Below are 23,980 nucleotides of genomic sequence, written 5' to 3' on the forward strand. Positions count from 1 at the left end.
ATAAAATATGTAATTTCTACCATTCCTAAGTTATTGCTAGAAACCTAATTAATAATCAAATAAAAAAGTCTTACAGTTCATAATTAATCAAGTTATTACCTGTTTTTAAAGCTGTATCAAGGTTTTAGGAATATGTATGTCTATAAGTAAAACTATTTGAGGTGAAATAAAGTTCTATGTGCCCATGATGGCTAACGTCTATATATCTCTATATGCTAGAACACTTTTTTATATAATTTACCAACTTAACTCATTTAATCTTCACAACTCTCTGTAAGAGGATAAAACATATACATGCACACATGCATATATATATAATATATATGTATAAGACTCTAGAAAAATATTAATTTTCTAATTAAATATCATACTTGATGCCAAAATTTCAAAGGTGCAAATAAATATTTAAAATTCAAAACAACGTAAATCATTTGGTATTTTTAGAGTTTTGAGAATAATAATTTCATCTTTTGATGCTCACTGAAGCATACTTTTTGCATTCTTTTTCTTTAAAAGAAATAAGAATTAAAAGAAATAAATAAGAAATAAAGAAGTAAGAAATAAAATTGCCATACTGATCTAGGATGCCTTGTGCTGCCAAAGCTTGGCTGGGTTCCAGAGGCCTTCCATTGACTGCAAACTCCATTATACATCCAACAAAATCATGGCTTTCCACATGTCCTCTCCTCTGAAGGATTGGTTCTAGTGATCTGATACCTCCAACTGTGACTCTATTTGGCTGAACATCAAGAGTCCTAAATAAAAAATGGAAGATATAAATATTAGTGCCAAAAGATTACATTTTTAGTATAATGTTTAGTTCGAAAAACAGTGAATATAGCTTTTTTTGACATTTATTATAGTGTGATAAATTTCAATGGAAAACACGTAGAAGAGTTTCCTATAAACACACAGAGTTGTTAGGCTTCTAAGTTATGAAAAATAATAAAATTTCTGGAAATTATGTTTTCAATTAGTCAAATTAGATGTATATTATCACAATACTGAGTCAGTAAGAAGGAATATACTCTCAGAGGGAAGATAAAATGCTGTAGAATTAGTGCCAACTCTAATATTTACATTATATTGCTCCTTCCCTGAAGAGATGATAAAGGATATCAGTAAGGTGATCAACGCAAGGGATGCCAATAAGTTGACTGAGGCAATGAATGATGCGTCATTATCCATGTCTATTTATTTTTCTGTTTATCATTTTTTCCTATTAAAATCACTTACTTTCTGGTAGATTACTGCTGTATTCAGCTTTAAGTGCTATGGAAAAATATCTGTTAATAATTTTCACATAAACTTTTAGAAATGCATTTGAAAGAACTGGGGTCTTTTCCTACATGTTTTTCAGAATGAAGGTCATATACGATTATTTCATGAATCTTTCCAAAGACTACTGGCTATATTTAGTTTCCTTTTCACCAATTTTATCCTTATTTCTACCACTTCATTTCACACATTTTAACACACTTTGCACAGTAATTATTGACTATTTTATATTATGAAAATTTGGAGAGGGAAATAAAATATCTTAAGCTTTATGTACTACTTAGCATCTTGTAATTATTTTTAGGTATACAATTTATTTTTTAAAAATTAAGTAATAATGAAAATTAAAGTAATCATATTCCTTACCAGTCATCTGAAACTGCCACATTACTGACAGTACAATATCCTGGCTCTTGGTTCTCAGAACAGGAGTCCACAGTTAAGGAGGCTGCCTATGAAGCAAGAGAAAGAAACGTTCAACTTTGGGTTCTACCGTTCCTATTAGCCTTTCCAGTCAACACTACTCATGACTTGTTTCTATGTGAACATGACTTGGAAACTGTGATAACATCTTGATTTAATGTGTAAATCACATAATTATAATATTGAATCATGGGCACATGTTTCTTTGATATCTCAAACTAATTATGACTATCTATACCTATAAGAGGTAAAAGGGTACCTTTAAAAATCCTCTCCTGCTCCCCTGTTTTAAAGGTGAAAAAAGATATACATGTCATTGATCTTCTTTAGAATAATACACAATAGGTCTGAAACATCTTCCTGTAGATTACAATCTTAAGAAATGTGTTTATTGTACTGTGAAACTATGTTAACAAAAGAAAAGACACTTAATTTTTGATTTTCAAAAGTCTTATTCTCATACGATTTCAGCTATATTTACAAAAGGACTATGAAAATACAGTATAAATACTATTATAGCAATCTATGAAAATTTAAATATTCGGATTAAAGTTTGAAATACGTTAAATCAAGTAAGTGCTCTTCTCATTTTTGTTAAGAATAATTATTTATAAATAACATTATAACATATTTCTGCATAATCAGGATGTATTACTATAGATCACTTTACAGTAAAAAATCCCCAATAGTATTTAAATAATGACTAAGTAGTCATTTTTACATTCTAAGGGATACATATTCCCTTGAGACAAAATCCTGTTTAGTAGAACATATGAATACTCCTTTTGATTGATAAACAAAGTCATCAATTTATGGTTAAAAGGCCTAAGAATATGGTAACCATAGAAGTCAGAGTCCTATATAATTAGTACCAGCAACTGAGGATGGCTGTAGTGCAGTCTAAGTCCCAAGTTGTATATCCATATTATTGTGTAATCTGCAATGCTATTGTGATGCACCTCCTTTGTTTCCCAAACTTCATTAAAATTTGACAAATGACAAACTTTCCACATTTTAGTTGCTGAAATTATAAGAAGGATGGAGTAGATCACGGGAATAACAATAATTCATTATCTGAATGGACAGGAGGTTTAAAGACTTCTCCCAGTGCAGACAATAAAGCATTATTCTAAATTTATGAATGCCACAGATGGGGTTAATCCAAATTTGTTACATATATAGAAGATAAATATAAATACAATGCAACTATCTATTTATCAGGATGCTTATCATTTCAGGTTAATAAGAGCAAAGCAAATGTAGAAAACAGTGCAGGAAGATTAAGCAAGTTGACTAATAACATGACAAACTTAAATGCAAAGTTTTGGATATCAAATTTTCTGTATTAAAAAATCAGGGCACCTTCATTAGGAATGAAAATGATTAATTTCCTTAATATCCCACTTTTACCAATATTGCTTATGATTTTTAGGCAGTATCTATAAAATATATATTTAAATAGGAGACTTGCAAAAATTTATCTGAAGTATCTCACATTTTAAAAATAAAGACTGAGGTGAATGTATAGTCAATTTATTAATTGTTTATCAAATATTACTGGCTAACATATTCTTAAATGTTTCTAAGAGTTAGTTATTATAAGCTCTGTACAATAAACTCTTGTGAGCCACATGGATATTTTTGCCTTTTTTTTAAAGTAAATTATAATGAATACAAACATTTGTAGGAAAAATTTATACTTCCAATTCTCTGGCAAGACATTCATGCCCTATTTAGTTAATTCTTTTGACAGTTATGATTATTTCTAGTTACCTGTAAATTGGGGTGACACACAATCTCAAAAGCAGTATTAGCTTTTTATAATTCAAGTTCTGCTGCTTAGGTGACTATTTGACTGAACACATGTCTCTACATATATTATGCAAGTATCCTTGTAGAGATCCCTAAAAGTATCATAAACTAGAAAGTACCACATGGATATTTATAAATGCCTCAACTAGAAAAATAACCTTGGATAACAGAATTGTATTTTAGTCATTGTTAATATTTCAATGTATGTCTAAAAGCTTGCTGATACAACTCAAAGAAAGAATAATGGAGGAGATGTTTTCTTTTAATAGTAAGCTTACGCAATTTAATCTTCAGTTAAATTCTCTTTTGCTATTGAATTTTTATAGCTTTACCACTATAAATTAAAATATTTTACCCCAACTATGCAATGATTTAAAGCTTAGAGGTTAATGATTTTGCCAGTTTCCAACCAAAATTATTTTGAAATGTAGAAAATGACAATTTCAGAATCCAGTAGGGGCCTTATTTTGGATGTTTTCTGAAACAGGAAGACATTTTTCCTATGATTCAAGTAATAATGACAGAGTTTTTTTTCACATATGGTATTATTAAAATTGATGACTGTGGTCACAATAATACAAATGAACTGCATCCTTCAAAGTACCTCCTTCACTTACCTCTTGCTCCCATGTCCTTGTTTGATAGAATCAAATGCTCATGAAGTTTAATGTGACCTTGGAGGTCATCAGGTAAAATTGTTTATTTTACATTATAGTATGCTTGACAACATATCAGAAATATGGTTATCTTCCATATGTGTGGAAAATGGGGGTGAGGTGATGTCTACTATTACTCATCAGCTTTAGGATATTATTAAGGCTAATGTGAGCCCAATCTATATATATATCGATCTCTAAATGTTTTTCTGATTCTTTAAGGCCCAATATTTCTGGTTACATCAATCATCAGGAATACTAGAATTGATTAACTCTATATTCTTCCAGAGGTCTTCCTCTGAGCATACAGTTTGATACTATGCTGATTTTTAAAATCTCAAGCAAAAATCAGTGCAATGATCTATTACTAATCAGAAAATATATTTTATCCAATATTGGTTTGTTATACCTCTACTAACGTTCATTAAAGTCAGGTGGATTTTTAGGCACTACTCATAATGTAAACTTCATTGAGACCAAGATCAAGTCAAATACTCCATTATTTTACTTCAAAAGGTTATATGTGGGATGAATTGGTGATAATTCGGGGTGACTAACACCTGTTTAAGCACCTAATTCACAGAAATAAAATTTTAATTATGATTCATATTAACCTTTACAATAATATGGAAATGTGGGCATAGTAGAATTAAAATATAAAATATAACATTATGTCTTGACACCATTTTCAGACTGTTGGGGTTAATTTTATTAAGTAAACATTGTATAAATTAAATATATTAGAAAAATGTTCCAGCTGGAAATATTAACACTAAGTTCAAAAGGAAATGGGGAAAACAATATATAACTAAAATGATTGATAAAAACCATATAATACATTTGTTGTATTCTCACGCACATTTCAAGTAACATACATTTAATAACCTGGTAGGACCCTGAATGCAGTTTGATGGATGTGGCGATATCCATGAATGACATGTCTGAGCAGCTACCCTTGAGCATGTTGACACAATCACTCGGTCATATTTAAAGCTAATCATTATTCTTTTCCCCCTCACAATTAAAAATAGTTCTGTATTTAAAAACTTGCTTAAATTTCCTTTAATGTTGTAGTAAATTAGAGTGGAGGAGAGAAAAGTCATTGTACCTCATGCCAATTCAAAATAAACATGGATTTATAAAATATTCCTGAGAGCAAATGACAAACTTTGTTCTTTAATAATAGATTGCCTGTTATGTGTATTGGTCAAAAATAATTAATATTATAAGGTAGTTTCTGTCTTATGCCCTTACGAAATTGGTAATTATAGATGGCACAAATTTTAGCCTTTAAAATTAACTATGGGCCAGAGGGAAAAAAATAGCAAAAACTTGGTTAAAAACATTTTAAATATTACTTCTGAATATTGCTTATATGCATTCAGCAATATAACATATTCCACGCATTTAGTGGCAAAAATTAATCTGTAGTCACACAAATGTATGATTTATAAAATCAGTCTAAGGACTATATAAGTTACCATATATTTTAAAGATTGACATGAAATCAGAAATAAATGTATAATCACTTAGATACCAAGTTTTTCATTTAAAAATGATTTAAGGGCACTTATTTTGTTTTGGCTAGGCTTTCTTTTTAACAGACAATTTAACATTTTACACAAGTCCTTTATCTAGGGTGAATTATAAATCTTACCAGTAACTACACTTTTTTGTTGTTGTTTGTTTTTTTGAGACAGAGTCTTGCTTTGTCACCCAGGCTGGAGTGCAGTGGCGCGATCTAGGCTCACTGCAAACTCTGCCTCCTGGGTTCACGCCATTCTCCTGCCTCAGCATCCCCAGCAGCTGGGACTACAGCTGCACACTGCCACGCCTGGCTAATTTTTTTTTTTTTTTCTTTTTTGTATTTTTAGTAGAGATGGGGTTTCATTGTTAGCCAGGATGGTCTTGATCTCCTAACTTCATGATCCGCCTGCCTCAGCCTCCCAAAGTGCTGGGATTACAGGCGTGAGCCACCACGCCTGACCACCAGTAACTACATTTTTAAAGGCTCAAAGCTAAAGTGTAAAAATGTTTTAAGAGCCTGGCGCGGTGGCTCAAGCCTGTAATCCCAGCACTTTGGGAGGCCGAGACGGGTGGATCACGAGGTCAGGAGATCGAGACCATCCTGGCCTACACGGTGAAACCCCGTCTCTATTAAAAACTACAAAAAACTAGCCGGGCGAGATGAGGGGCGCCTGTAGTCCCAGCTACTCTGGAGGCTGAGGCAGGAGAATGGCGTAAACCCGGGAGGCGGAGCTTGCAGTGAGCCGAGATCGCGCCACTGCACTTCAGCCTGGGCGACAGAGCGAGACTCCGTCTCAAAAAAAAAAAAAAAAAAAAAAAAAAATGCTTTAAGACAGATTTGTTAGCATTTTCTTATAAAAAAAATAAATAAATCCTTGATAGCCATTAGAGATGGGGGAAATATGGAGAGATGGTTGTGAAGATAAAGAATAAAAAATAAATAAGCTGTTCCATTTTACTACACTATGTCAAATATTTTCAAACATTAATAAAGAAAAGATGTGATGCATTTTCCTTTATAAAAACAAATTTGTTTAATAAACACAAGTCCTAAATAGATATGTCATTCTTGTAACATGAAAGCCACATAATAAAATCAATATAATCTGTAAATACATGCATGCCTCATTGTATTGCTCTTCACTTTATTGCACTTTGCAGATTTGTTTTTTGCAAATTGATGGTTTCTGGTAATCCTGCATCCAGCAAGTCTATCAGCACCATTTCTCCAACAGCATGTGCTTACCTTGTGACTGTGAGTCACATTTTAATAATTCTCACAATGTTTCAAATATTTCATTATTATTTTATGTGGTATGGTGATCTGTGATGAGTGAAGTGTCCTTGGATGTTACTATTATAATTATTTTGGGGCAACATGAACCGTGCCATATACGATGGCAAACTTAATTGATAAATGTTGTTTACGTTCTAGCTGCTCCAGCAATTATCTGTCCCTGGTCTCTCTACCTATCCTCAGTCTTCCTTGTACCCTGAGATAAAACACTACTAAAATTATGCCAACAAATAATCCTACAATGGCCTCTAAGTGCTCAAGTGAAAGGAAGAGTTGCATGTCTCTCACTTTATATCAAAATGTAAAAATGAATAAGCTTAGTGAGGAAAGCATGTAGAAAGCCAAGATAGGCCAAAAGCAAGGCTTCTTCTGCCAAATAATTAGCCGAGCTGTAAATGCAAAGTAAAAGTTCTTGAAGGAAATTAAAAGTGCTACTCCAGTGAATACACAAATGATAAGAAAGCAAGATAGCCTTATTGCTGATATGGGAAAGTTTTAGTAGTCTGGATAGAAGATCAAACCTGTTACAACATTCCCTTAAGCCAACATCTAACCTAGAAAAAGGCACACTAACTCCTTTCCAATGCATGAAGGCTGAGGGAGGTAAGGAAACTACAGCAGAAAAGTTGGAATGCAGCAGAGGTTGGCTCATGAGGTTTAAGGAAAGAAGTCATCTCTGTAATGTAAAAATACAAAGCAAAGCAGTGAACGTTGATATAAAAGCTGCAGGTTATCCAGAAGATCTAGCTAAGGTCATTGATGAAGGGGCTACACTAAAGAACAGACTTTCAATGTAAAAAAAATCAGCCTTTTATTAGAAGATGTCATCTAGGATTTTCATAGCTAGAGAAAAGAAGTGAATGCCTAGGTTAAAAGCTTCAAAGGATAGGCTGACACATCAGGAGCGAATATAGCTGGTGTCTTGACATTGAAATTAGCGCTCCTTTTCCATTCTAAAAAGCCTAGGGTCTTTAAGAATTATGCCAAATCTACTGCACCTGTGCTCCATCAGTAAACAGAAATGCCTGGATGACAGTGCATCTGTCTACAGCATGGTTTATTGAATATTTTTAAGCCCACTGTTGAGATCTACTGCTCAGAAAAAAAAAATTTCTTTCAAAATATTACTGCTCACTGATAATGCACCTAGTCACCCAAGAGCTCTGACAATGACGTACAAGAAGATTAATGTTGTTTTCATGCTTGCTAACACAGCATCCAGACTGCAGCCCATGGATCAAAGAGTCACTTTGAGTTTCAAGTCCTATTATTTAAGAAATAAATTTCATAATGCTATAGTTGCCACAGATGATGATTCCTCTGATGGGTCTGGGCAAAGTAAATTAAAAACCTTCTGGAAAGGAGTCACCATTCTAGATGCCATGAAGAACATTCATGATTCATGGAAGGAGGTCAAAATATCAAATATTAAAAGGAGTTTGGAAGAAGTTGATTTTTGACTCTTGTGGATGAGTTTGAGGGCTTCCAGACTTCAGTGGAGGAAATAATTGCCAATAATTGCCAATAGAAACAGCAAGAGAACTAGAATTTGAAGTGAAGCCTGAAGATGTGATTGAGCTGCTACAATCTTGCAAAACTAACATGAAAGGATGAGAAGCTGCTTCTTAGGGATAATCAAAGGAAGTGGTTTATTAAGACAGAACTTGGCCGGGCGCGGTGGCTCAAGCCTGTAATCTCAGCACTTTGGGAGGCCGAGACGGGCGGATCACGAGGTCAGGAGATCAAGACCATCCTGGCTAACACGGTGAAACCCCGTCTCTACTAAAAAAATACGAAAAACTAGCCGAGCGAGGTGGCGGGTGCCTGTAGTCCCAGCTGCTTGGGAGGCTGAGGCAGGAGAATGGCATAAACCCGGGAGGTGGAGCTTGCAGTGAGCTGAGATCCGGCCACTGCACTCCAGTCTGGGCGACAGAGGGAGACTCCGTCTCAAAAAAAAAAAAAAAAAAAAAAAAGACAGAACTTACTCCAGCTGAAGATGCTGTGAACATTGTTGAAATGACAACAGAGGATTCAGAATATTCCATAGGCTTAATTAATACATTAGCATTAAGGTTTGAGAGAGGCTTGACTTCAAGTTTGAAACAATTTCTTCTGTGGGTAAAGTGGTATCAATCAAATAGCCTCAAATGCTACAGAAAAATCTTTCATGAAAAATGAGTTAATGTTACAAAGTTTATCGTTGTTTTACTTTAAGAAATTTCCACAGCCCCCACCACAAATCTTCAGCCACTACTACCTGGCTCAGTCAGGAACCACCAATATCAAGGCAAGACCCTCTACCAGCAAAACGACTATGACTAGCTATGACTATTGCTAGCATTGTTTAACAATAAAGTGTTTTTGATTAAGGTATGTAGATTTTGCAGAAAAGTCTCCTCTGTTCTTTAGTTGTTTCTTCAGTCAAGGCAGAAATACTTAGGAAAGAAAGGTAGTTATTTTAAGTATAGGCCTGATATGGCCTTAAAAACATACAAAAAATATCAATGAAATTTTTATGCACTAGGCTATTTTCTCAATTGTTCTCTTTTTTATTGTTTTTGAACAGAGCTGTCATGAGCAAAAGAAAAAATGTTACGTCTAAGTTGTTCATAACTAAAGTGTTCATTTAATGAATAAACCTAATTTAACATGATTTGCACCCCAGTTCATAATCCAGTTGGATATACAACAACAATAAAATGGGGTTTATGTAGGATGAAATATCTTACCATTCCTGCTCTCCGGGCGATCACAGTGTGAAAATGTCCATCTGACACCTTCTTCATGGTGGTGAGTTTATATGTACCACTGCCTAAATTATAAGAGAATCTTAGTCTTTCTTCGGCAATTTCAAGGGCCAAAAACTCAGCCCGGTCGCCTGTCTGGTTGTCATAGTTGTAAAGCAATAAGGCATGACTTTTAATAGTGGCAAATTTGACATAAATATAGTTGTTATTGGGGTCCAAGCTTGGAAATTCCATGTATGACAACTCCTCAAATCCATAACTATTCAACTCGCAGTGTTTTCCAAAGACACCTGTTGGAGGGAAAATTGACAAACTGGCATAAAATTTCAGGGAAATTTTATTATATATTTTGATTAAAATATTTTTGAATTATAAAATGAGATATGTTTTAACAACTTTTTTGTTACTTACCAAAAAATTTCATCTAAACTAAAATTGAAATAGAGTTAATGATCTTTATGAATGAATGATCTTTAAAATATGGCAGAAATGATTAACTGATGTAATTATTTTTCATTGTCTAATTAGGGAACATATCATAAGTTTGCTTTGTTTCTAAAATTTAAAGGTTTAGTGGAATGGAGTGTGTCTAAAGAGATTTCTTTCCCAGAAACATTTCAAAATTTGTTGATTTTTATTTTTATAATTTTTTTTTTTTAATTTTTGGGGGTCCAAGTTTTGCTCTTGTTGCCCAGACTAGAGTGCCTGCTCACTGCAACCTCTGCCTCCTGGGTTCAAGCGATTCTCCGGCCTTAGTCTTCCGAGAAGCTAGGATTATAGGTGCCCAGAACCACACCTGGCTAATTTTGTATTTTTAGTAGAGACGAGATTCCACCTTGTTGGTCAGGCTGGTCTTGAACTCCTGACCTCAGGTGATCCGCCCGCCTCAGCCTCCCAAAGTGCTGGGATTACAGGCATGGGCCACCACACCTGGCCCAAATTTGTTGACCTTTTAGAAGTTTTATTATGCTACAATTTTCAGCCAACATACTTCCTTCATAACATATAGTTCTTAAAAACTATTTCAACTCAATTGAAGATGGTAAATGCATTTGTTTTGATTTTTAAAAATCAGTACCTATATTCATGTTATTTTCAAGGCCACAAAATCAGGCAAGTGAAATCATCTGTTTAGGAAAGGAAATAACTGTCTTTAAGTTTTTATCTCTTTCTTGTTTTATGCCCTCTGTGGGTATGATTTATAGCAGGCTACTTTAAAATAGCTGTCTTTTTTTTTTTTTTTTTGAAAGTCAGCATTTCCACTTGTTTGTGCTGGTTCTTTTTCAAACTTGAAAAATGAGTTTTATTGATGTTACAATGCTATGCCAAAATTCTTTTCCCACAAATATTAGTAGACTGTGGCAAATGATTGGAAAATTAACCCACGCCAATACCTCATGATTCTTATTAACTTGCAAAGGCTTAATTTCTTAATTTTGGCTTTATATGTCCTGTAAATGCATAAAATTTAGAGTGAGGGAATTGTTCAGCTAGAAGGAACCAATGCCATTATTTTATAGAGTATTTAAAACTTGCCTAAGGTCACAGAACCAAGAGAAACAGCCAAAATTTGAGGCCAGATCTATTGATTGTCTAGTTGTTTTGACTACCACATTTTATATCAGAACATTTTAAAAATTAAAACAGCCTAGGAGCTGCCATAAAAGTTTGTGTTACTTATCTTTTCCTTTTCTGTCCAGGCTGAAATAGTATTTATTATAAATGAGTAGAAATTATACATCATTTTGACCAGGCATGGTGGCTCATGCCTGTAATCCCAGCACTTTGGGAGGCCGAGGTGGGCGGATCACGAGGTCAGGAGATCAAGACCGTCCTGGCTAACATGGGTGAAACACCGTCACTCCTAAAAATACAAAAAAAATTAGCCAGGCGTGGTGGCTGGCGCCTGCAGTCCCAGCTACTTGGGAGGCTGAGGCAGGAGAATGGCGTGAACCCGGGAGGCAGAGCTTGCAGTGAGCCGAGATCATGCCACTGCACTCCAGCCTGGATGACAGAGCGAGACTCCATCTCAAAAAAAAAAAAAAAGAAATTATACATGATTTTTAATTTTTAATCTTTAATTGAAGTTGAAGGCAAAGGAATTATAGAAATGATATTTATTGATATATATGATATGTCACATATATGATATATATAGATAATATATTTTATACATATTATAATCTTGTACATTATATATTTATTATATCTATCCTGTAGAATTTGCATTTGTATTTTATACATTTCTGTGGCATCTATATTTAATATTTATAATTTATATATATTAATAATTAATATATAAATATGTTATCAATGCAGAAAGAGTAAGTGAAGTTAAAGGAAAAAGAAAGCATATAAATGAAATAAAAATACTACTGAAAAAATTTATATTATGTGTTCACTTAGGTCTCTTCTGAATAAACTTTAATAAATCTATAACAATGTGCTGAATATTCAAATGTAAATGTATGTAGAAAGTACATAGATACTTACATTTTAATTCAAATTGATAGTGTGTTTTCAAACATGAAAATATTTCTTTATGGAATTTGAGAACAAAAATCATTTTTGTTTTTAATTCTATCTCTTTAGTTTCAAATTACATAGTGTGTTTCAGTGACCTTTGTTTTCTTTTCTAAGTGCTGACAATGTCTAAGTTTAGATAATGATTTTTTGTCTTTGCCACTGGAAAGAATAGGGGGGAGAAATTTGCACTGCAGGCTATGTGTGATTTGTGTCTATTTTAATTTACATTGTGCTATTCCTCTTTCCCTGGCGATCTCTAGCAGAGTGACAAGAAGGTACTTTTGGCCCCCCAAATAGCTCCACTTAATAGGCAACGCCAGTTGTACCACTACACTGCAGCTGCGACTTGTTTTCATTGTGTATCAATTTTCTTAAATCCTCAAATTTGCAATTGTAATGTAAAGGAATCCCTAAAAATATGAACATTTTCGGTTCAGTCACTTGAAAATCATTTCCAGTTTACACTCTAAACCCTTTATCTTTTATATCAAAATGTTAAGTTAAACCATGAAACTTGACTATGGTTATATGTAGAAAGCAGCACCATTTAAAATTATAAGATACCATTGAAAGAAAGAAAAAGTTTTTGGAGATCTAAAGGTGTGGTTATTTTGACCTTGATATACCTTTCATTACTTCACGGGCATTGTTAGTGAGAATTTCAAAGACATTTTATAAAAAGGGGTGCTGTGAATGTCAGACTGGACTGAAAATAAAAATTTGTGTTCTAGTCGCTACATTGTCTTGGGGTAGTTTTGTTTCAACTTCATTTTTTGACTTTGGGCAAATCACTCAATTTCTGGGCCTCAAAACCATTGATAAAATACATTCCCCCAAATTAGGTATTTTTCTATTCTGTTTGTCTTTAACATTCTATTGATGTTGGCTTAATAAAAACAGATAGTCATGAAATTGTTTGGAAATTAAAACTATCTAGTAAATTATACAGGATATTAGGAACTGCATATGTCCTTCAAATTCTACTATCTACTATAGATTGAACTTTACTTTTCAGGTCCATATAGCACAGTTACATGCCTAAAGGAAGACTAGAAAAATATCCTTGCTCTTTCTTGCTTAAGAAAAGAGACAGAGTCATATGGAGATGGATTCTATGTTGTGGTGTAAAGTAGCCTTTAAATAAATGGAATAATCACAAACTTATGAAACAAACCAAGCTAATACAAATGCTTCCTCTGAATCTCACGGTTTTTGGCTGGCACAGTAATGGGTAACAGTCGGATAAGACCTGGATGGAATCTTTTAGTTCATTCCACTAGGGTGAATAAGTATGTATGTTTACACAAAAGTTCTTTTTAACAATTTTTCTTACTCAAAAGAACAGATGAGTTTGAAATTTTATTAGTCAGGTAGTATCAGCTACAAAAAGCCTATTATGAAAACTTCATGTATAGTTACTAAGTCCTTCTAATAAAAGTGGCTGAATCAATGTAAAAAACAAAATTAAAAACTAATGTAAAAAACAAAAATAAAAAACGAAACAACATTCACAAAAGTGAAACAAACAAAAAACCTTACTTTGACTACTCTTAAAGATTTGAAATAGACAGTGATGTCAAAGAGTGCTTAAAGAATTTTTTTTTTTATTTCATAAATTCTCAGCTAAAAAGAAGACATCCATAAATCTTTGAGGGGAAATGTCCAAATGTCCTTTGAGGGGAAATGAGTTGACTCTTTTTCTAGTAATGATCAATGCAATGCATTCAATGGGATTTCCATAACTTTTACAAATGTTAAACATTTAAGATTTTATTGTAATAAAACTTTCCATGTAAAACAATAGTTTCTTTGTCATGCTCATAATAATACAAAATTGCTAAATTGTGTGCAAAAAATGAACTTATATTTTATATCAACAAATAAGTTTTACTCACCAAATGGACAATGACAGTAATAAGAATCCACACCACTTTGGCAGGAACCACCATTAAAGCAGGGGTTGCATTCACAGTAATTGACTGAAGATTCACACATTTTCCCTAAAATATATCAAATTCATTTTTTAAAATCTCATACATAAATATATTAACATCGTTACAGCATTACCATATGTAAAAATCTTTCCTAAGGCATATCATGCAGAAAAGAAATATAAAACCATTTTACTTGACATAGGAAATTAGAATAATATCTTAGAATTTAAAATCTTGTTCAGTTGACCTATTGTAAAATGTGCATTATAATATTTAAGAAATAATTTACATAATCATCTTGGAAGAAAATACTGTTTGCAGAGAAATGACATGATAAACATATTTAAATACTTTCACTGAATTTATTTTCTTCGTCAATGTCCCTTCATTTTTTATATTTTATAGATGGAGAGTTGAAACTTACACTATTCTTTACACTGCAGAGATTTTCTTGACTTAGGTATTTCAAAGATAAAAATTTAGCCTATTTATCAAACTACACTCCTACTACCAAGAAATATCACTTAAATTACACATATCTGTTGTAAAGCAGAATAAGAAAACACATCATATTTTAAAATGTTTTTGAAAATTTATTCTTGACTACAGATTATGTATACTTTTTCTTTTGTCTGAAGCGGTAATACTTAAGCAGCATATTTTTCAGTTTATAAAGACTTTTCTCATACATGATCTTATTAAATTGAATCAACTAATATTGACTGAGTGCTTATTATGGGCCAGACATGATAATGGAGGGGGATATGGCAGTGAAGAAAGCAAACAAGTGTTTTCAGACTGTGGTTCCATTTCAGTAGGGAGTATTAATCCATACAAAAGAAATATTTACATTTCAAAAGTGAAGAATAAAAGCCCCTTGGTAGCTAATATATTGTCTGTGAAACTGTAAAACTATGACACAGACCAATTCAGGGCTTCTGCTCCCATATCCAGGTTTCAGAAAACTATGGTAATTGATCATGTGGTGTATACAAGTTGGGGTATAAGTCCCACTTGTTTTTGTTATGTTATTTGTTTTTACCTAAACCTAAGCATGTTCTAATACCACTATAACTTTAAAGTATTACAATTATTTACTATATTCGTTAGGATCTAATTTTCAAATTTCATAATGCAGTGAGATGTTACAGAATTCTTAGTTAATTTCTTTTCATTGAGAGTAGGATTGTAAGTACTATGGCATTTGTTTCTGGAAGCTAGTCTCTACTTCCCAGCCCAATTTCACTAATGCATTTATTAGATAGCTCAGGAAGTGATATGCATTGTATATGCACAACTAGACCTACTGCTGAGCACAGATAATTCATTTTATCATACTAACTTTGCTTAAAACACAGTCAAAATTTTGTTTAACTTGGTTCTGTTTTTGTGGCTTGATTATGGAGCCACACTTATTCTGGTCTGAAATTATAAGTGTGAGTCAGATCTCATGATGCTAACTAAGCCCATTTCTGTATATCATAGAATCATAAACACAACATTTTTTCCCTTATAAATAAATTGGGAACCTCCTTATGAGGCAAAACACTGAGCTAACAATTTCAGAATACCTTTCTATTGTTAAGGTAACGGCATGAAAATAAACAAGCTACAAATTTATGGGCACAGAAATCAGGTTTTAAGTATTGTAGCGGTGTACTACATTTGAAAAACAGGCAGGCAAACTTTAAATAGTGTTGGATTTCTCACCAGAGAGTAGCTGTTTCATAGAACTCTTTCCTATTTTGTTTTTCAACTGATTATGTGACGGCCATTTTCGTGATGTAGATTTTTTTTTTTTTTCTCACAACACAGTGTTCCCCAGTTGCAAATACATAAGAACTATTGGCCATATTTTTGATTAGTTGTCATCAAGAAAGTAATATTCTACTCTTTCCATTTTGCTTTCACTGTAAAAGCATACATAATTTTCACTTGTGCTTTTTGACCAGGTACAGTTTTACTTTCTTTTATTCCTTTCTTTATCCAAAAAATTATTTCAGAGTTGTGTTAAAAGTAACATGTACAAAATACATAGACTTATATATGTATTTATGAGTGTGTTCAATATAGCCTTCTTATCATGAAAACATGTTAGTGGTTTACAAAATTGCCACCTTCACTTCTTAAAGACTGGAAATGAGGAACAAATAAGATGTAACAAATTTAGAGGGTACTGCCATGTATACTTACTCAAATACTTGGACATATGTGCTCTCTGAGAAGAATGTATGAGTATAAATCCCAAGTCATTGTTCCTATAAAGCTACTATATCTTTTTTGAATTTCATTTATAAACACTACCTTTATAAATCTTGATTTAAATAGCAACAAATGAAATTTATGTGTTGTTCTTTTTGTGTATAATTTATACGAATCAATTACCTTATTTACACTGTATAAAATATTTTAACATAGACATCTGAGTTTAATTTAAATATAAAATACAGGCTATTGCAGTTACTCTAGAGTGAGGAGAGGAAATATATCCTAACATAAATAAGACTTATTCATTTATTAAAACAAAGAGTGATTACAAAGTGGCAGAAGATATTACAAACCAATAAAATACTAGTTTTGAGAATGAATTCCTATGAAACTTAAATTCTCAATAGAATCTGATTCTTCAAGTATACACAAATATAAATGGAAATTGTTAAGAAAAAACAAATTCAATCTTGCATTCATTATTTCGGTTTAAAAATAAAGTTGTTTCCTTTTTACTTTTTCTTAGTGGATAATTGCATATAATTAATAATGGCTATTCCTCAAGAGCTAAAAGCAGAACTACCATTTGACCCAGCAATCCCATTACTGGGTATATACCCAGAGGAATATAAATCATTCTATCATAAAGACACATACAAATGAATGTGCAATGCAGCACTATTCACAATAGCAAAGACAAGGAATTAACCTAAATGCTGATAAATGACAGATTGGATAAAGAAAATATGGTACCTACACACCATGGAATACTATGCAGCCATAAAAAAGAACAAGATCATGTCTTTTGTGGGAACATGGATGGAGCTAGAGGCTATTATCCTCATCAAACTAACATAGGAACAGAAAACCAAATACCACCTGTTCTCACTTGTAAATGGGAGCTAAATGATGAAAACACATGGACACAGAGAAGGAAATAACAGACACTGGGGTCTACTTAAGGGTTGAGGGTGGGAGAAGGGAGAGGAACAGAAAAGATAACTGTTTGGTATTGGGCTTAATTCCTGGTTGATGAAATAATCAGTACAACGAACCCTGTGATGTGAGTTTACCTATGTACCAAACCTTCACATGTACCCAGAACCTAAAATGTAAGTTAAAAAAAATGAATAAAATGACTTTGTTAGTGCTTACATAAAGGAATTTGTTGTTGAGTTTGGAAAAAGTAGTCTTATTTGTTGGTGGTAGAGTATGTAAATTATTTACTATTTAAAAATTTAGTTTGAGTTCTCCATTTAAAGAGTAAAAATTTTTCACAATTCATGAACTCAGAGGTTGCCATACTAGATACTTAAATTCAAAGACATAGTAGGAAAACATGTTTACATTTAAATTATTATTTAAAATACCTGTGTCTTGTGTGTGAGAGAAGGACGCCATAATTTTACTTAGAATCAAAAGAAAGCTTCTAAATGCATATTTCTCAAGTTTGGAAAGTTTATGCTGTTTTAGCCAATTAGAAATCAACAAAATTCTGAACTGTTTTGTGCAAGTCTATCTACTTAAATTGTAGTGTTAATGGCATAATGAGTATCAGAGAATGCAGTAGTTTAAATTACTCTAACATGCTCTTGGTACAATAATCTGATGTGTTGAAGCACTGTGAAACAAAATCTTGGATCATTAACTTAATTAATGCTGCAAGTCAATTAACAATACTTGCCAAACGCCTTCAGGCTTGGAAGTATGCTGATAGGACTTGCACAAAGACAGGCATTTATGCCTCTTGAACTCAAGAGGCCTCCTTCTATTAAGATATGTTTACTGCCATAGCAGCTGTTTAGAAGAATAAATTGATCTCATTGCTTTGACATCCATCAATTAATTGTGTTGCCATACACGATTTATCATAACTAGAAGGAGATGTGCTTGAGGAAGTGTAAATTCTTAGCACATGGAAAGTGGGAATAGTTTAAGGTGAAAATAAATGCACAATAGGAATCTATGGTATCCACAGACTTTCCTAAACTTACAAGAGAAATTTTGTGTCTATTTGCATGTTCGAGGCAGAAGATGTGATGATGTGTTGAACGTAAACTGAATCTATTTTAATCACCTATGGTCTTTTCAACAAGAATGTATATTCAAGTTTCACTTGTCCAATAGTACATTTTAATGTTGGATTATGTGAAATAGAGCTAAATTTATTCTCAATTGTTAAATTGGACCACCCCATGAAGATATGATAAATTTTGATACTCTGTGATTCATGTAGCCTTTAATTGAATATCTAAGATTATATATACATATTAGACTACCATAAATATTATTTTTAAATCGCCTGTATTTCTACACAGAGGAGATGGAAGAATATGTACGACTCTAAAAGTCCATTTTAGGTCTAAATTGATTATGTTATTAATAAAGAAATTCTATAATAAATATATGCTATTCATGCTAGACATTTATCTTATAAATTTTCCAAATTATTTTAGCAAAAAGGAGCTGTCTTTTGCACAGTATGCAAATGTTTCCCATTATTGTTAAGGAGCTATGAAGATAGTCTATCTAAGTATCCTGTTCAATAGCCTTATGGTTTTTTTACATTGAAACAAAAGCAAAAATACCATGTTTTAATAAGGACTGCCAGTAAGAAAAGCAACAACCAAAAAAAGTTTTTACCTTTGTATTGTAAAACAAGCACAAATACAACCTCAATGAGACTACAAATGATTACATATGATTACACACATAATGTTCATAAGCTTATAAATATATGTTTATTTTCTACAGAAATAAGAAGCATATAAGCTACTTCTTAGAAGCATAAATTTTTAATGCTTGTATAAGTTAATGTATCACCTAACATAAACTGCCTAATTCTGCTTTCAGGAATCAAATCAAATCAAAATAATTGCACTCTTTGTTCTCTCTTACATGACCCACTCTTCTTTATCTCAAAGAAAATTTAATTTCATATATTTACTAAATTTCTTTTGTATTCTATGGTTTTCCGGTCACATGATCATCAATAACACTAATACATGACCATAGTAATTTTAAAAGAATCACTTTTGGTTACTCCTTCCATCTTTATGAAAGCAAATGTTTGGCAAGTTTCTCAGTCAAATTACTGTGCAGAGTCTGTATATAACTTTGTATGTCTGAAAAAAAGTTACTGTTTATACTGTCAAATGACATTAAAGTGATGAATGAACAAACCTCATCTTTCCTGAAATATCGGGACTTAATTGAGAACATAAGAAAACTTCTCCATATGGTAATAAATCCCTGGCATTATTCCAACTACTACACCTAAAATGCATCCAGATGTGTGAAAGTGAATGGAAAAGGTTAAAGAGACTATGAACTAATTATGTTATAAGATAGCCAGATTTATAAATAAGCTGTATCAAAATGCTGCATTTTATAACACCATCCATTCCATTATAACACCATTAAATCCTGAAGGATTTAATGCCAGGAATGTGATGCAAACAGCGCAAACCTGGGAGCAGGAGACAAATGTTGATGTGGTTACCATTATCGTGTTTTCTAATTAGTGTTCTATTAAGTGCAAGACATTTTCATTTGTACAGGAAAATAAATACTACATGTGTGGTTATTAGGCTAAAGTTTTCCTCTAGGAACCCCTAGACTTCTGAGGCAGGAATAATGGTTTTTATTCACTGAGGCATACTGACAATTGATGTAATTTTTGGTATTATTACATTTTGTGAAAATTTAGAAATTAATTTTTCACATGGTCTATACTATAATAAACTTTATCCATCTTTTCTAATATTTTATGTTACAGTTAATCAAAGCTCTATATGGTGATATTAATGTAAAAATTATACGAAAATTTTCTTAATAATGAAACATATGAAGTGATTATAACTGAATATGTTACTTATTTTTTCAATTTTCTTTTGGTTCTTTTTCCAGTAACTAAGGAAAATAGATCAGAAATACATGTTATACAAACAAATTCATTCCCTCTAAATCACTCATTCATTGAAAAATATAGTTGTTTTATATTTATTATGTGCATGGTTACAAACTTGAAAATAAACTTTAAGAATATTTCAGAAATAAACTGGTGACAGTATGATAATAACTATATCCCTTCATATTTTTTGTTCCATGATTTTCATTTTCATACTTGCATCCTTTTAAGTTGTTCTCTACCTAAAATCTCCATTCAGCTAACATTTAATCATACCCTGAGGGATTCTGGGAATAAAGTCTCTTAGTTTGTATCAACTCATATGCCACTTACTCTTCTAATCCTTAACACAATTTCTAAATCCACATAAAATACGCAGTGGGGTGGGTGCGTGTGTGTGTGTGAGAGAGAGACAGAGAGAGAAAAACTGGGTATGGGTAGTGGCTGAGGATCATTTTAAGCAGAAAGTTCAGAAAATTGTGCAGCTCTGATTTGTAATTCCACAGACTCTGAAACTCATTGATAAAATGCAGGTGAAAGTTCACAAAAATAGAGTATGAAAAAATACAGTAATTTAAAATAATTCTGATGGCCAAAAGTTATATACAGACCATGAAGAAGTGAAGCTTTACTAAGGCACTAGACTTTAATTCATGTTAACTGAAGTAAAATCTAGCTATTATGAGTAATTTTTTTTAAAAAATCATTCTATGAGGCACACATATAGTTATGTGTAAATTTTGTCTTATGGCTTATTAGCTCTGACTAGGTTAGATATTAAGATGTTTTGGTATATTAGCTCTGTCTTCCTGAGCCAGGCTCTCTGGCAGAGACGAGGTAAAAAGAACAACTCAGAACGATCCTTTAGAGATTATCTCCACAAAAAAAAAAATTAACAAACTATAGAAATTTAAGCAATACATTTCTAATTTAAAGTGTGGATTAACATTTGCCACTCACTATGTTTTTTTCATACTGTTTCCTGAAAAATATAAAAAGGAAATAAAACTGCCAGACATTAATTATCTGCCAGTTTTACTGGATAATTAGTTCATCCAGAATTTGAAACTTGATTTAAAAAAATGTAAGATTCATCTTAATCATTCAATTTTATGTTTGTTTATATCATTCCTGATCAGTTGGATTATCTCCTACTACGCAAATAGAGACTGAAGTGAACTCTGAGGAGAAGTATGTAACATTAATATATAACTTCAAACAACCTCCCCTAGAAAGAGTTTATGATATAGACTTTGGCAGCCCTGGCCCTGGAGTCACCGGATTGTAGGCTCAATTTCCTATAATGTAAAGTAGGCATAATAATAACACCTTCCTAAGCCACCTATCATCGGCTGATATTCAGCATCGTTCCTATCTCTCCATATTGCAAGGGCTGGAAGTCTGAAAACTACCTTTTCCAGACTCCCTTTCAGCAGGGTTCAGGTTTATATTCTGCCAGCAAAAAAGACTGGGGTGGTATTTGAATGGTGAAAGCAAAGCAGGAACCATTCTCCTCAGGTCACTTGGTGCAGCACTACAGGTGGGCAAGAGGATCAGCAGTGGTGTCTTGCAATGCCTGTCATATCTTTAGTGCTGCTCCCATTGGTGAATGTTCCTGACCTGTATTCTTAGCCAGGTTGAAGATTTTGTAAGATGTTTCCTTGTAGCAAATACTTTCCTGCCTCAAAGTCTGAGGGTAGTTTCAATTTCTGATCAGTCTCAGACAATACACTGTCTTATTGGCTTTCTGTAAGGATTAAGTATTAAAAGAAAAATGGACAAAACATTCTTAAAAAATATCACCATAGAACTCACCATAACACTCTACAGCAAGGGCAAATCAAAGTGCAATGTGTGTGACATACATATAAAGAGCAGAGACTCTGGAGTCAAGTTTCTAGTAAAAAACTAGTTAGAACATTTTCTGTGCCACGGCTGGAGGCAAGTTGTCTAGTCTCTTTTAATGACTCAAAGACTTAATTTTTTGGTCTTCAAAATTAGAATAATAGCAGTAATATCCATCTTACAGTGTTGTGAGAGCTAAATGCAATAATGTCTATAATGCAAGGAGCTTTGAAAGTGCTTTACATAACTACTTGATAAATGTTATTAATATTTTATGATGGAAAGAAATGCATTTTTAAAAGTTTCAACTATCATGTTTAGAAAAGTATGCTATGTATATTTAAATGAAATGAAACAAAGAAATAAACAAACCAGAGAGAAGTAATGTACCCATCATTTATGCTAAAATCAGCTAAATGGTGTCTTTGTTCACAGCAGTAGTACTTTCCATGTTTCTTATTGAGACCTAATAAATTTGCACTTTCTTCATTCTAGGACTAAATGTAAACTCACTCTAAACCTAAATGTGAATAAATGCATTACACTAATATAGGACATAAAAACTCTCATTGTTGAATTACCAGCCAATAAAGTAATTTTGGGGATGGGTAAGAAAGAGTGAGGGAAGTGTTCTAGAAATCCTGACCTCAACATGTATATAGCTCTATTATTCATGATCTTAGGATATAACTCTCATAAGACTCACAGTTAACTTCTGCTACACAGGTTTCATGTCTTTTTAAAAATTTTGTGGTACTCCTCTATTACTACCACTATACTAATACTATTATTAATACTATTAATTAGACCGCAATTACTGAGTACTGCACAGTGTACCACGTGGGTTTCATTTGTTTTGAGACGGAGTCTCGCTGTTGTCAGCCTGGGCTGGAGTACAATGGCGCAACCTCAGCTTACTGCAACTTCTACCTCCTGGGTTCCAGCAATTCTCCTGCCTCAGCTTCCCGAGTAGCTGAGATTACAGGCGTCCACCACCATGCTCAGCTAATTTTTGTGTTTTTAGTAGAGATGGGTTTCTCCATGTTGGACAAGCTGGTCTCTATCTCCTGATCTCAGGTGATCCATTCGCCACCGCCTCCCAAAGTCCAGAGATTACAGGCGTAAGCCACTGCACCTGGCCTGTACTAGGTGTTTTACAAACATTGTATTTACTCATTACAAAAACCCTAAAAGATAAGTAATTATGATTATTCCCATTTTACAGACAGAGAAATGAAGAATCAGTTAAGGGTAGATGACTTCCCAAAAGCTATAGCTAAATCAGATTCTATGAAATCTATTACTTTTTCTATAACACATGCTTTCTGCTGCTTTTTCTTCATTTACATTTCAAAGTCATTTCATTAGAAGGCAAAGACTGCATGTTCTGTTTCAACATTTTCAAACTTGTTCTATAGTTTCCTCAAGTGATTCAGTTCTCCAAATATAAAACCATCAGTATACACATAATGGGCACTTTTAAAAATATAATATACAAATGCATTTGCTTAAAATATTATTCTGTAATACATCTACAAAAGCTAAAGCAATCTATCTTGATTCTACCTATACTCCTAGTACTGTAAATTATGTGTATAAATACTGCAGAGCAATTCAATGTAATCTGCATGCTTTACAAATGTAGAGTGTGCAAGTTATAAGATAGAATTTTGCTCTCCTCAAATTTATCAATAGCATAACATTTACTCACATTTGAAGGAACATCAACCACTGATCAACTAATAGATAGGTTGATAGATAATAATGATATGGAGATGGAGTATAAATAGGTAGGGATATACGTATATATGGACATC

The 23,980-nt window shown here is 32.8% G+C and overlaps 1 protein-coding gene across 3 annotated transcripts in view; it reads right to left on the reverse strand.

The window, feature by feature from the left end:
• The window catches only part of FAT4 (FAT atypical cadherin 4), a 186,916-nt gene that overhangs the window by 15,118 nt on the left and 147,818 nt on the right, over positions 1 to 23,980 (reverse strand). For all 3 annotated transcript variants that reach the window (XM_023217612.3, XM_023217611.3, XM_023217610.3), the window contains exons 11-14: positions 14,162 to 14,266; positions 9,723 to 10,030; positions 1,645 to 1,730; positions 576 to 755 (exon numbers count right to left, since the gene is read on the reverse strand). In XM_023217612.3, the coding sequence (XP_023073380.2) occupies positions 576 to 755; positions 1,645 to 1,730; positions 9,723 to 10,030; positions 14,162 to 14,266 (679 nt within the window). The remainder of the gene's footprint in view (positions 1 to 575; positions 756 to 1,644; positions 1,731 to 9,722; positions 10,031 to 14,161; positions 14,267 to 23,980) is intronic.

This window comes from Piliocolobus tephrosceles, chromosome 3, assembly GCF_002776525.5.
Source record: "Piliocolobus tephrosceles isolate RC106 chromosome 3, ASM277652v3, whole genome shotgun sequence".
NCBI classification, from domain to species: Eukaryota; Metazoa; Chordata; class Mammalia; order Primates; family Cercopithecidae; genus Piliocolobus; species Piliocolobus tephrosceles.